Below are 12037 nucleotides of genomic sequence, written 5' to 3'. Positions count from 1 at the left end.
CAATTTCATGGGTGAAAATTGTACTCATGAGAGAAGTATATGTGAGAGAGAAAGAGAGAGGGACAGGGAGAGAGAAAGAGAAAGGCAGAGTGCATAAATAGTGGCAGCTGGTGGCTGCTATGTCATAGGGATGGTGAATCCCTTCCAAAGTTTAATATGGATTTTATTGAAGATGAATCTGTTTTGGGCATGGGGTTCATTGCCTTGGATTATTCATTTAAAGGCAGACTCACATGGAAACCACCACATAGCTTGAGGAGACAAAAGAATCAAAGCAGGCTCACAAGGGCCTCTTCCACACAGCTGTATAAAATCCACATTGAACTGGATTATATGGCAGTGTGCACTCAGATAATCCAGTTCAAAGCAGATACTGTGGAATATCTGCCTTGATATTCTGGGTTATATGACTGTGTGGAAGGGCTCAAGGTGAACTGTAGACTTTTCTATTTCATGCATTCAGCATTACCTGGTATCATTTTATTTTCTGGTACTTTTGGGATGAAATACATTTTCATTCCTTCCATCCTCCCTCGACTGCTCCAGTAACAATAAAATGAATTTGTTCACTGGGTTGATTCCAGGAAGTAGAGCTTACGTTTCGGCATATCTTGAATTATTTTCTCTGAATGAAAACTTTTGTGAGAGGGGGGGGGGAGTTATCAACAGAGGGCTGAAGGTGCTGAGACCCTCTCAGATGCTTTCTGCTCCAGGCTGCATGCTTGTTCAATTGAGCCAACCAGCCAGCCAAGTGGGTTATGCATCTGCACTAGACGGCGCCTCGGTCCGCCAAAGAGATCTTTGCTCAGCATGCTCCAGTGAGCTTTGGCAGCATCCAGAGATTGCAAGGTAATATATGCTGCGTGGAGTCGAGGAAAATGAAACCTCCCAGGAGCTTCTCTGCATGGCCCTGCTTGCTCGCTTGGTGGAATGTTTTCACAGCAGTTTGCGACGAGTGTCTCCAGAACAGAAGGTGTCTCTGCCTAATAAGGGACTGCCATGTCACCCCTCTGTGGTGTTAATGCTTCTTTATGCATCCCTGTGCCTTTTCAAAGCAGGAGACATATAATAAGGTGGTGTGTGATGTCAGCTCACCACAGCCGCTCCTGAATGAACACACAAGACTCTCTGTGGTATCACCAGGAACTTTTACTGTAGGAAACATGAACATCAGAAAAGCCAAGAATGGGAGGCTCCGGCCAACCCTCCTTTATATACCCTCCCCCTCATTTGAACCGTCTCTTCCCGCTCAGTAAAACCCCGCGCAAATTCCCCGCCAAGTCCATCAGCCGTTTCTCCTCCGAGTCCTGGGACGCAGGTGTCTTATCAATGTCAGTGACCCTGAAACTCAGAGCCACATCCAGGCTCTAGTAGCAGGGTTCTGACATGGCGTCCTCCTCCCCTTCGTCCTGGAAGGAAAAGATTAAACACAACTATTGTTCTCCGCTGTCCAGAGTTCCTTTATACTTTTTTAACAGGCTGCAATGGAATACCGGGTGTACCTTTCCTAGGTCCTTTGGTAGCCTCAGCTCATAGGTCACTTCGTTTATTCTTTTTGCTACCCTGAATGGCCCTATATAGCGTGGAGCCAATTTCTTGGATGGGAACCCCAATTTCAGGTTTTTTGTGCTCAGCCAAACCAGATCTCCTTCGCCCAATTTGTCCCCCTCTCGGCGCCTACGATCCGCAAAGAGCTTGTACTTCTTTTGTGTTTCCCGCAATGCCTCTACCACGGTTTGCCACCCTTGCTTGATTTTGGCCGGCCATTCCTCGTCGGTCTGGCCCTCCCCTTCCTTCCACTCGGGTAGCCTGGGGAAAGGTGCCACCTCCTGTCCGTATACTATTTCGAATGGGGCACGACCTGTGGCCGAATGTACGGCCCCGTTAAAAGCCATCTCAGCAAACGGAAGAAGGTCCGCCCAATCATCCTGTCTATAATTGGTGTACATCCTTAAGAATTGGCACAGTGTCTGTTGGGTACGTTCGACCCCCCCGTTGGTCGCGGGATGAAAGGCCGAGCTCAGGTTCCTTTCTGCTCCTAACAGCTGTAAGAATTTTCCCCAAAATTTTGCAGTAAATTGGACTCCCCGGTCACTAATTATCTTGTCGGGACACCCATGTAGGCGATATACATGCTTCACATACAAATCAGCAAGTTTTTCAGCTGAAGGGAGTTTTGGCAGAGCCACAAAGTGTGCCTGTTTTGAGAATAGGTCCAATATTGTCCAAATGTATCTGTGGCCTCTGCTGGGGGGTAGTTCGCCTACAAAATCCATGGCTACGCATTCCCATGGCCTCATGGGCTCCACCACCTTCTGCAATAGCCCCTGGGGCTTCCCCGGTGGTGTTTTTCCCTCTGCACATAATTCACACTGCGTGACGTACCCCCTGGCGTCTTTCCTCATTCCGGGCCACCAGCATTGTTTGGCCAACAGTTTAATAGTCCTGGTGGGGCCTAGATGACCCGCACCCTTGTTATCATGGTACTTCCTTAACATTTCTCGTCTTAAACATTCAGGAATATACAATTTCTTATTTACAAACACCAAATCCCCACACAATTCTCCCTTTTCTTTGTTTGTTTGTAACCATTTGTCCATTCCATACGCTCGCTTCAACTCTTCCTCCCATATTTCTCCTCCCCCCGTGGAAATGGCAGTACGTTTGTTTTCTTTGGCCGCTTGTGCTCGAGTTAGTACTGCCAGGCCCCATTGCTTATCAAGAAAAATACTCCCTTCAGATTCCTGAATTCCTCCCCCGTGCTGAGGCATCCGAGAGAGAGCGTCAGCGAGTATATTATGTTTCCCCTGGAAGAATCTGAGTCTGAAATCAAAACGGCTGAAATATTGGGCCCATCTAATTTGCTTCGCTGATAGTTTACGAGGGGATCTTAGATACTGTAAATTTCTATGGTCAGTCCACACCTCAAACGGTGTTCCACTTCCTTCCAGAAAGTGTCTCCAGCACTCTAGTGCTTTTAGAATAGCTAAGGCTTCTCTCTCCCAAATCGGCCAGTTTTTTTCTGTATCGCTAAACTTTTTTGACAGATAGCCACATGGCTTCAGGTTCCCCCCCTCGTCTTTCTGTAGCAGAACTGCCCCATATGCCCGGTCTGACGCATCGCAATGTAGTACAAAGGCCTTAGACATATCAGGGTGCTGTAGGACAGGCTCCTCAGTAAAACGCTTTTTAAGGGCTTCGAAAGCTTCCTGGCATTCTATTGTCCAGGTCAGTTTGGCCCCTGGGGCCTTCACTTTGGCTGTTTCTCCCCTACCTTTAGTCTTTAACAAATCCGTTAATGGCAAAGTGAGGCGCGCAAAGTCCTTGATAAATGTTCTATAGAAGTTTGCGAACCCTAGGAAGGATTGCAGCTGCTTCCGTGTTTTGGGGGCTTCCCACCCCCTCACGTCTTCTACCTTCGCAGGGTCCATCGCCACTCCCTGGGAGGAAATCCTATACCCCAGAAAGTCTATCTGGTCTTTATTGAACTCGCACTTGGCAAGCTTCGCATACAGTTTTGCTTCTCTCAACTTTTGCAGGACTTCCCTGACTAGTTCTATGTGTTGCTCCTTAGTCCGAGATACTAACAATATGTCATCTAAAAAAACAAAGACTCCCTTGTACAACAATGGATGCAACACTTCGTTGATTAATTGCATGAACGCGGCGCCTCCGCCGCACAAACCGAAAGGGAGCACACGATAATTGAATAATCCGAATGCACAGGAGAAGGCCGTCTTCCACCTGTCCTCTGGTTTAATCTGCAATTTATGGTACGCTTCAATTAAGTCCAATTTAGTGAATATCTGTCCCTCCGACAACTGGGCGATCAAGTCCTTCACTAAAGGTAGGGGGTATTTATTTCCAGAACTGATTGCATTCAGGCCCCTGTAGTCAATGCAGAGCCTCAGCGTTTGGTCCTTTTTGCGCCTGAACAACACAGGCGCCCCTAGAGGGGAATTTGAAGGCTCTATGAAACCCCTCGCTAGGTTTTTATCAATGTATTTTCTCAGTTCCTCCTTTTCCCTAGCCGACATTGGGTATATTTTTGCCTTAGGAAGCTCTGCTCCTGGGACTAGCTCTATCTTCACTTCAACTCTCCGCTTCGGTGGGAAACTGTCTGCTTCCTTCTCATCAAATACGTCCACAAAATCCCGATACTCTGGGGGTAATTTATCTGCCAGTTCTGCTATCCTGATAGAGTCTTCCTCCCCCCTTTTCCCCGGCTCCCTCTCCACTTCCTGGCTCCCTCCTTCCAACTTCATCCTGAAGATCATGCTCTTATCCTCCCAGTTGATTTGCGGGTTGGCCTGCCCCAGCCATGGCATGCCTAGTATAACATTATAGCTGGCTATTTGTGATATCACAAATGACACCTTTCCTTCCCAACTCCCTATCTTACACTTTACATCTTCGGCACTGTACTTAGCTAATGATCCCGATGCTGTGGATCCGTCCAACTGCGAAAAAGCTATTGGGGATTCTAGGTTCGTTCTTTCGCATCCCAATCCCTCGGCTAATTCAGGGGAGATGATGTTCCTGGAACATCCACAATCCACAAATGCTTTGCAGGTTGCTTGTTTGCTGCCACTTTCCAGCTGAATGGGGACCACTATCATGGCTTTGTCCTGACTTACCAACCCCCCCGAGTGGTGCCTCATCGGTGGTTCTTCCTCGGCGCGTTTCCCTGCCACGGCTCTTGGTTTGGGCGGGCCTCCGCCTTCCCCTTTTCTCTGCCAGCACTCGGCAGCCCTGTGGCCCAAACGGCCGCACACGAAGCAGCCCCTCCTGCTGGTGCTCACGTTCCCTGTCGGCTCCATTCTCCTCCCGGCTGGGGTTGATCCCTCCTTCCGGCTCCCCTCTTTCATCTGCGGCCGCTGCTGTAGCCCTCCTCGGTGCCTCCTCGCCTGGGCCAGCGATGTCTCGATGCGCCCCGCCAGCTGAATCCATCCGCGCAGTGTGTCAGGCTCATCACGATGCACCGCCCAGGAGAGGATCTCCCGCCTGAGCCCCTCTTTGAAGAGTTCTATCTTTGTCACTGCAGACCATTCCGGCACCTTTTCAGCGAGGCATTGGAACTCCTCCGCATACTCAGATACCGACCTCTGCCCCTGGGAGACGGTCTTCAACTCCTCCCTCGCCCGGATCTGCTCCAGTGGATCTCGGAAACGGGTCTCCAGGGCCCCCATAAAGCGTCGGAGTGACCCCAGACATGGGTCGCGCCGCGCGTGTAGTTGAACGTACCAGCTGGCCGCTCCCCTCTTCAACACTGCACCAATGGCCCGTACCCGGCTGGATTCCGTTCTAAAAGTGTGGGCATTGTCCTCCATATAGCCCCTCACCGTGGTCAGGAAAAAATCCAGTTCAGAGGACTCTCCCCCAAACTCGATCCTTAGTTCCTCTCGTCTCGGTAGGGGTCCCTGTGGTGGCAATCCCCAATTCTCCGCCCGTCGCAAGCCCCCTTGCGGGCCAGTGGGCCCCGCTGCTGCTTCCCTTTGTCCTGTGCCACGCCCGGCATTCGCCAGGGGCACCAGGGTCTCAGTTGGGAGCGTAGCCGGGATTCTCGGAGGCTTTTCCCCTTCGTCGTCACTCTCCTCCACCCGCGTCAGGCTCGTTTGGATCTTGGGCCGGGCACCGGGCTCCTTTCGCATTTCCCTTCCCTTCGGTGCTGGGAGGTCTGCAAAGCCCTGGCTGCTTCCCATGCTCACGTCCCACATTGAGCTAGCCCGGAGTTCCCTTCCTCGCTCCGGCTCCGCCAAAACCGCCAGGCGCTCCATCGCCCTCGACATCACTGCCAGGGTGGTCTCCATCGCCGACATCCTCTCCTCCAGAAACACCATCTTTTGCGGGCCTGGGGAAGGTGAACCTTCCTCTCCTCCGGTGCTATCTCCCCGCACCACTCCGCGCCTCTGGGTTACCCCATTTGGCTGGGCATAAGCGGTGGATGACGCCAGGGCCGCCAGCTGGTGGAACTCAGCGTCCGTCTCGGGAGTTGCCCTTTCCGACCTTCCTCCTCCGGCGCCCAAGAGCTCTTCATCCTCCACTTGCATGTTACACCTCACCGCTACAGCGGGATGGTGTCCGTATTCTTGGCTTAGTGTCAGCTCACCACAGCCGCTCCTGAATGAACACACGAGACTCTCTGTGGTATCACCAGGAACTTTTACTGTAGGAAACATGAACATCAGAAAAGCCAAGAATGGGAGGCTCCGGCCAACCCTCCTTTATATACCCTCCCCCTCATTTGAACCGTCTCTTCCCGCTCAGTAAAACCCCGCGCAAATTCCCCGCCAAGTCCATCAGCCGTTTCTCCTCCGAGTCCTGGGACGCAGGTGTCTTATCAATGTCAGTGACCCTGAAACTCAGAGCCACATCCAGGCTCTAGTAGCAGGGTTCTGACAGTGTGATATATACAGTATAAAAGGCCTGACAAACAGTGCCCGGTTTCTTCCGGAAAAGCATCTTTTTGCATTTTGACTCACTGAAATTTAACATCTACTATTGGCAATACCAGCTACTGTGGATGTGTAGGATGAATTCTGCAGGGCAAAATACAGTGGTGCAGCTTTGCAAAGAGTGGTTTCAGGGGGAGATCACCCACATCCTGAGTCACTTACCTCTGGTGCTGCTTTTCTTCTCTCTACAGCTATTTTCTTTCCCTTGCTCCTGTGTTTCACTTTTTTTTCTCAAATGTTATCTTGTGCATTAGTTTATGCATAGCTCTGTTTCTCCCTCCTATTTAATTGTATCCCTTGAGACTCAAGGAAGTCTTCAGTTACTGAAGGTGCTCTAAGCCTATGGGGCTATGAGAAGGGTAAACTGGAGCAGTTTCCTCAAATATGAAACTTGCCTTCCCCAGAATAGCTTCAGTCTATGAATATCTTCTTTCAAATTCAGATCAAAGCTTAGAATGGATTCACACCACTACAATGACAGCTACTGTTTGAGCTGGAGCAAAGTTTACCCACAGTATTGTTCTTTTCTTCTAGCCTTAAAAGACAGTGCCTCTTTAGGTCTCCAGATGTCTTTGGCTTTCAACTCCTAGCATTGCTAGCCAGAACTAACAGTGGTGAAAGATTATGGAAGCTATAGTCCCAAACACCTGTAGGGCCATAGTTTCCCAGCCTTGTTTTAGGGTGATGTGTACAACTTCTAAGTTAGGAATGGGATGCACGTGACCCTCTGAATATCTTCCATTGTAACAGGCAATTGCTGGCAAGGAAGTCTGAGATTCAGCAGCACAACAACATCATGTTCTATATTTGTGTTTTAAAAGCATTGCACCAATGTGAACGGGTATTACGAAGTTTGTATATATGGTTCTCAAATGTTTATTGGAGGCAACTGTTTTAAGCAACTGCTAAGAAGTCATTGGTTTAACAGCCTTGTTTAACACAAAGCCCAACCAAAAGCAGGTCTTAAAGCCAATAGTTTATTTTTCACTTGCCCTGAGAAGCTTCCGATAGCCTTGATTACTAATAAACTTTATCTGTCATCAATTTATTCACTGACCTTTCAAAAGCCATCCAAGCTATTGGTCACCATTGTTTGACCTTGAATGCTGGGACCAGCATAAAAGACTTAATCTAAATGCTGGATATTACTGGAAGATAGTACCTATGCCTTTTCTATCATTTACCTGCACCATAACCCACTGTATGCAACAGGGCCCTGAATTCTCAGTATAGACCTTTTGGGAATCCCAAACCTCAGGACAATTGAAGAGAGGGAAAAAGGAAGGGTAGTTACCTACTACTCCCGTGTTCTCCTTGCCTCTTCTTACGATGCATACAGCACGGTTTGGGGACAGAGCCTCATTGAAAGTAACTTTATGTCGTTTGGTGGGATCCAGCAGGCTCCGTCCCTGAACTGTGCTGGATGTGTCCTAGGATGGGTAAAAGCCTCAATGTGATAAGGTTATTTGTCTCTTATCTGACTCTAACAGTATCTTGGAGCACAAATATACACTGTCATGAATAACGGGGCTGTATCAAATTGAGAGAATGAACTGTGTTGATGTATGTTAGTAGTTATTATACTTTGTAGAGGTGTAAACCATTGTGGCTTTAGTGGTTTATAATGGCTGAAGATCTATTCTCTTTTCATTTTCTCCTTTTAATAGTGAAGAGGACAGAAGAGTCTTTTCTTCTTCTCTTCTTAGCCTTCCCTCCTCCCCCTGCCCTGCAGCCTGTCTTTGGGAAGAAGCTGTTTGAAGCCTGCTTCATCATTGTTGTGCAACATGGGGCTTTGAATAGAACAATGCCTCTTCTTACCTCTTTCCTATTTCTGTTTTTTTTTTTTTTTAGAATTTTGAAGATGTACGCTTTTTTGGTAGCAATAGAGAAGTGGAATGCTATAAAAAGGCGCTTTTTCGTTTTCTCTGTGTTTTTCATGTTTTGTGTGTTCATTCTTCTCTCTGCATCTTTTATGGCTTTAATTCTATAGACATTATAGCTTGTTAGGGTTTTTACTGATATTTCAGTTTGATGAATTAAAGATGCCCACCAGTAGCACCTTTTCTCTCTCAGGGAGAAAATTCAGCTTGTATTAGATCAAGTTTTGTATGTGCGTGTGGAGAAAATGCATTCTGAATATAAAAGTATTTTAGTTAAAACAACTCTGCTGGCTTTTGTGGTAGCAGATCCCTTGAGTGAAAGTTTGCTTGCAGTGCTCCTACAGAAAGGCATACAGATATTCTTATTCAGAAAGTATAGTGATAGACAAAGAAAGAATGCCCCCTGTTACCACTGTCAGAAGCAAACCATACAACTCATTTACATTTGCCCTAAGATTACCAATTTTTTTTGGGGGGGGGGGGGCATGCTTGTTTATGTGCAAATTTCCACCAGATCTTTTCTAACATTCGAAATGTCACCGTATTTGAACTACAGATCTCAGAATCCAGGACTAGTCCATACTGGTTAGTGGATGTTGAGAGCGGCTGTAACAAGTAACTTTTAGGCGCTGTCTTTCAAATACTGAATTTAATTTTGTTTTTTTGTCTTAAGGGATCTTCTATATCAAGTTGTCTACCAAGAAACCACAGTATTTTTGTGTGCTTTTGAAGATTCTAGGTTATGTTCCAGAGTGCACACATTTGTTTGAAATAGATCACTGGCCAGGCTTATGTTAACCTTCCCTTGAGCAGAGTGTGGCCAAAACCTCATTCAGCACATTTAAAGAGGAGATAAGGAAAAGTGTGTATTTTTTTTTTTGAGATCTTGTTGCTACCAAATATCTTCTCTTTGGAGAGCTTTTCATAAGCTTCGGCTGCATCTATATTGCCATATAATCCAGTTTCAGAATGTGGATTAATTTCATTGAACTGGATCATATGAGTCTACACTGCCATATAATTCAGTTCAATGCAGTTAATCCCCATTCTGAAACTGGATTATATGGCAGTGTAGACCCAGTTTTCCATTGAACTTTAGGATCCATTGACCAAAATCTTATTACTGGTCCTGACTAGAGTAGATCCATTGGATGAACTGCTCAATGGAAAATCAATAAATGTTGCAAAAGTGAATTTTCAGTGTTTCTATTCAGAACTAGCAATTGGATTTAGGCCCTTGGAACCACAGTGTGAAAATTACAGTTCTGTCTGCCCATTTATTAAAAGAACATTTGCCATGTGCAATTATAGCCTATGTGACCAACTGTGGAAACTTAGATGGCTGCATTAAACATTAGCCCATGGCCCCCACTTACAGCATGCAAGACAATTGGGGTGCTCTCTCTGCTTTGATGTTACACACTCACAGTCACTAAATACATGCAGAGTAATTATAGTATGTCTCAAAACTGGATTCTGTCATCTCTCACTATACTGCATAACACCTTGGTTGATGACATGTTGCACAGAGGGCGAGGGTTAATGGTGATACTCCTCCTCAGGTTAGAGAGTTGAGTCTAGATTGGAAAGCTCTTTATCCTAATCCCTACTTTGCCACAAGGCTTGCAGAGTGATCTTGAGACAATAAGGACTTTTAGGAGGATAAAATGGGTTGTCTCACCGCCACCATTTAGAAGAAGCTTGGGATAATTGTGCGTGATTTGGGAAAGTTAAGCGCACACAAACCTTATTAAGAAAATAGTGGATTGAATTCAGAACTCAGTTGATTTAAATCTCATGGAAAGCATTATAAAGAGTAAGTCGTGATGAATGGAATAGCATTCAGTGACTAATTTAGCCTTGATCCAAAGCATTGCCTTTGTGGATTAGATTAAATTTAATTCTAAAATTAAATGCTATTCTAGCATTGCTGTTTTCAGCTTTAACATCTAGTTGCTCTCACTGTTTACAATCAAGCCATAAACATGATGGCTTCTTACTGCCATTTGCAAAGGTTGGAAAAGTTATTTTTTGTAAGACAGCTGCCAGAATGTCTGTGCCAGCACAGTTTCAGGATTAAGGAAGGTATAGTTTAGAATAGTAATTTCATCAGGATTTGGTTCTTTGACTTTGGAATATGGTATTTAGATTATGATGTAGTTATCTTGTTATGAAATCAATTAAACTTAAAAGTACTCCATTTTATCTAGAGTTTGTCCATGAGATTTAATCTACAAAAAGCCATAGTTGGGTTAAAACTGAGGAAAGCAGAGAATGACACTTTCGTTTAAGAGTAATTGGCCAATGGCATATTCTTAGAAAGATGGTGTAATTTTGTAGAGTATTTCAAGAAAAGGTTGAAAATATGTGTCTAGCCAGAGTGCTTTGCTATAGAATGATGTGTATCAGAATAATGTATTTATTTTATTTATTTACCATATTTATATCCTGCCTTTCTCAATCTCGGAAGGGACTCAAGGCAGTCTTGTAATGCATATTACAAGCCAAATCCACTCCTGGAAGAGAAATTACAAGTGTTGGGAGCTAGGTAATCCTCCAGGTGTTGACAGGCTGCAGCTCCAGCCAGCCATAGCCTGTACAGCAAATCTTAAGGAATCATAGGAACTGCAGTTCAACATCTGGAGGGCTGCAAAATTCTAACCTCATTCACAAACTTCATTTGGATTTAGTGATTCTCTTTGGAGTCTAAAATTAATGGCCAGCCCCCCCCCCCTCTGCCTTTAGCTATGTATGTAAATGTACCTTCTCACCAACCTCAACATTTGATAGCTCAGTCCAGCTGCATTGTTTTCCTCCTTGCATTCTCCTGGATGTTTGCCACCCACATCTCAGATAAAAATGTTGCAAGTGGGCACAATAGTACCTTGGCCTTGAATTTTTCCACAGCATACAGCTATAGAAACACAGCTTTGTGTACTTGTGCAAAGAGATTGCCAGGTAAATCGTCTCTTCTAATCTAGTTTTATTTTCTGGAATCAGTAAAAGATTTCCTATTCCAAGAGTTGCTATGGCTCTCTTGCTGAATCCATTACTGATACTGCATTCAGCAGTGCTGGAAAGCTGTTTCTGAGTCTAAAGCCCCAATGAATGCCTCTTGTCTTCCAGTGATTCTTCCCTCTTTTGTGTGATGGGGGGCAAGAGTAGGTTTGTTCAAATCTTTCTTGTTTGTCTATGATGAAGCCGTATTGATTTCCGAGAATGATAAATATTGCATTATGTGCTGCTTATGGCAAGCCATTTGCTGACGGGACTGAATTATCTTTGAGTATTTCATCCTGTCTCTCCCTCCAATCCTCCACCTCACCCACAATCAGCTGTCTGAAACATCTGGTTCCCTGTAGCCTTCAGAAATCAGTAGCTTTTGGTGGAGCATGATTTGATAAATCCCTGCAGTTTTCTGCAGAACATTGGAGGTGACAAACCCAGTCTGCAGAGCAAAGGACAAATGTGCTCTTTAGCAATTGTTGTTCCAATGGCTAGAGTTAATAAGCCCCATTGAAACAACTGTCTTCCCTTTTTCTTTTTTCTTTTTCTTTTTCTGCAAAGTACGACTAGCCTCACCTCTCCTTCCCCGAGCCTTCCAGTCAGTCTGGAAGCAAAACACAATTCCTTCTCTGTGTTGGAGAGGCTCAATGCTATTTCAGCAGTACAGTGTTGTCTCTGTTGAGCTGGGTCTTCTTC

At 45.7% G+C, this 12037-nt stretch overlaps 1 protein-coding gene across 1 annotated transcript; it reads right to left on the bottom strand.

The window, feature by feature from the left end:
• Positions 1 to 1134: 1134 nt before the first annotated feature.
• On the bottom strand, positions 1135 to 6407 carry LOC134298409 (uncharacterized). Its single transcript, XM_062978467.1, has 2 exons — positions 4638 to 6407; positions 1135 to 1409 (listed from the first exon to the last, which is right to left on the bottom strand). Exons 1-2 carry the CDS (start codon positions 6183 to 6185, stop codon positions 1368 to 1370), a joined length of 1590 nt encoding a protein of 529 aa, XP_062834537.1. The 5' UTR covers positions 6186 to 6407; the 3' UTR covers positions 1135 to 1367.
• Between the last annotated feature and the right edge of the window lie 5630 nt (positions 6408 to 12037).

Source organism: Anolis carolinensis, chromosome 4, assembly GCF_035594765.1.
Source record: "Anolis carolinensis isolate JA03-04 chromosome 4, rAnoCar3.1.pri, whole genome shotgun sequence".
Classification (NCBI taxonomy): Eukaryota; Metazoa; Chordata; class Lepidosauria; order Squamata; family Dactyloidae; genus Anolis; species Anolis carolinensis.
Note: the sequence above shows the minus strand (reverse complement) of the source record. Positions and strands in the feature narration are given on the sequence as shown.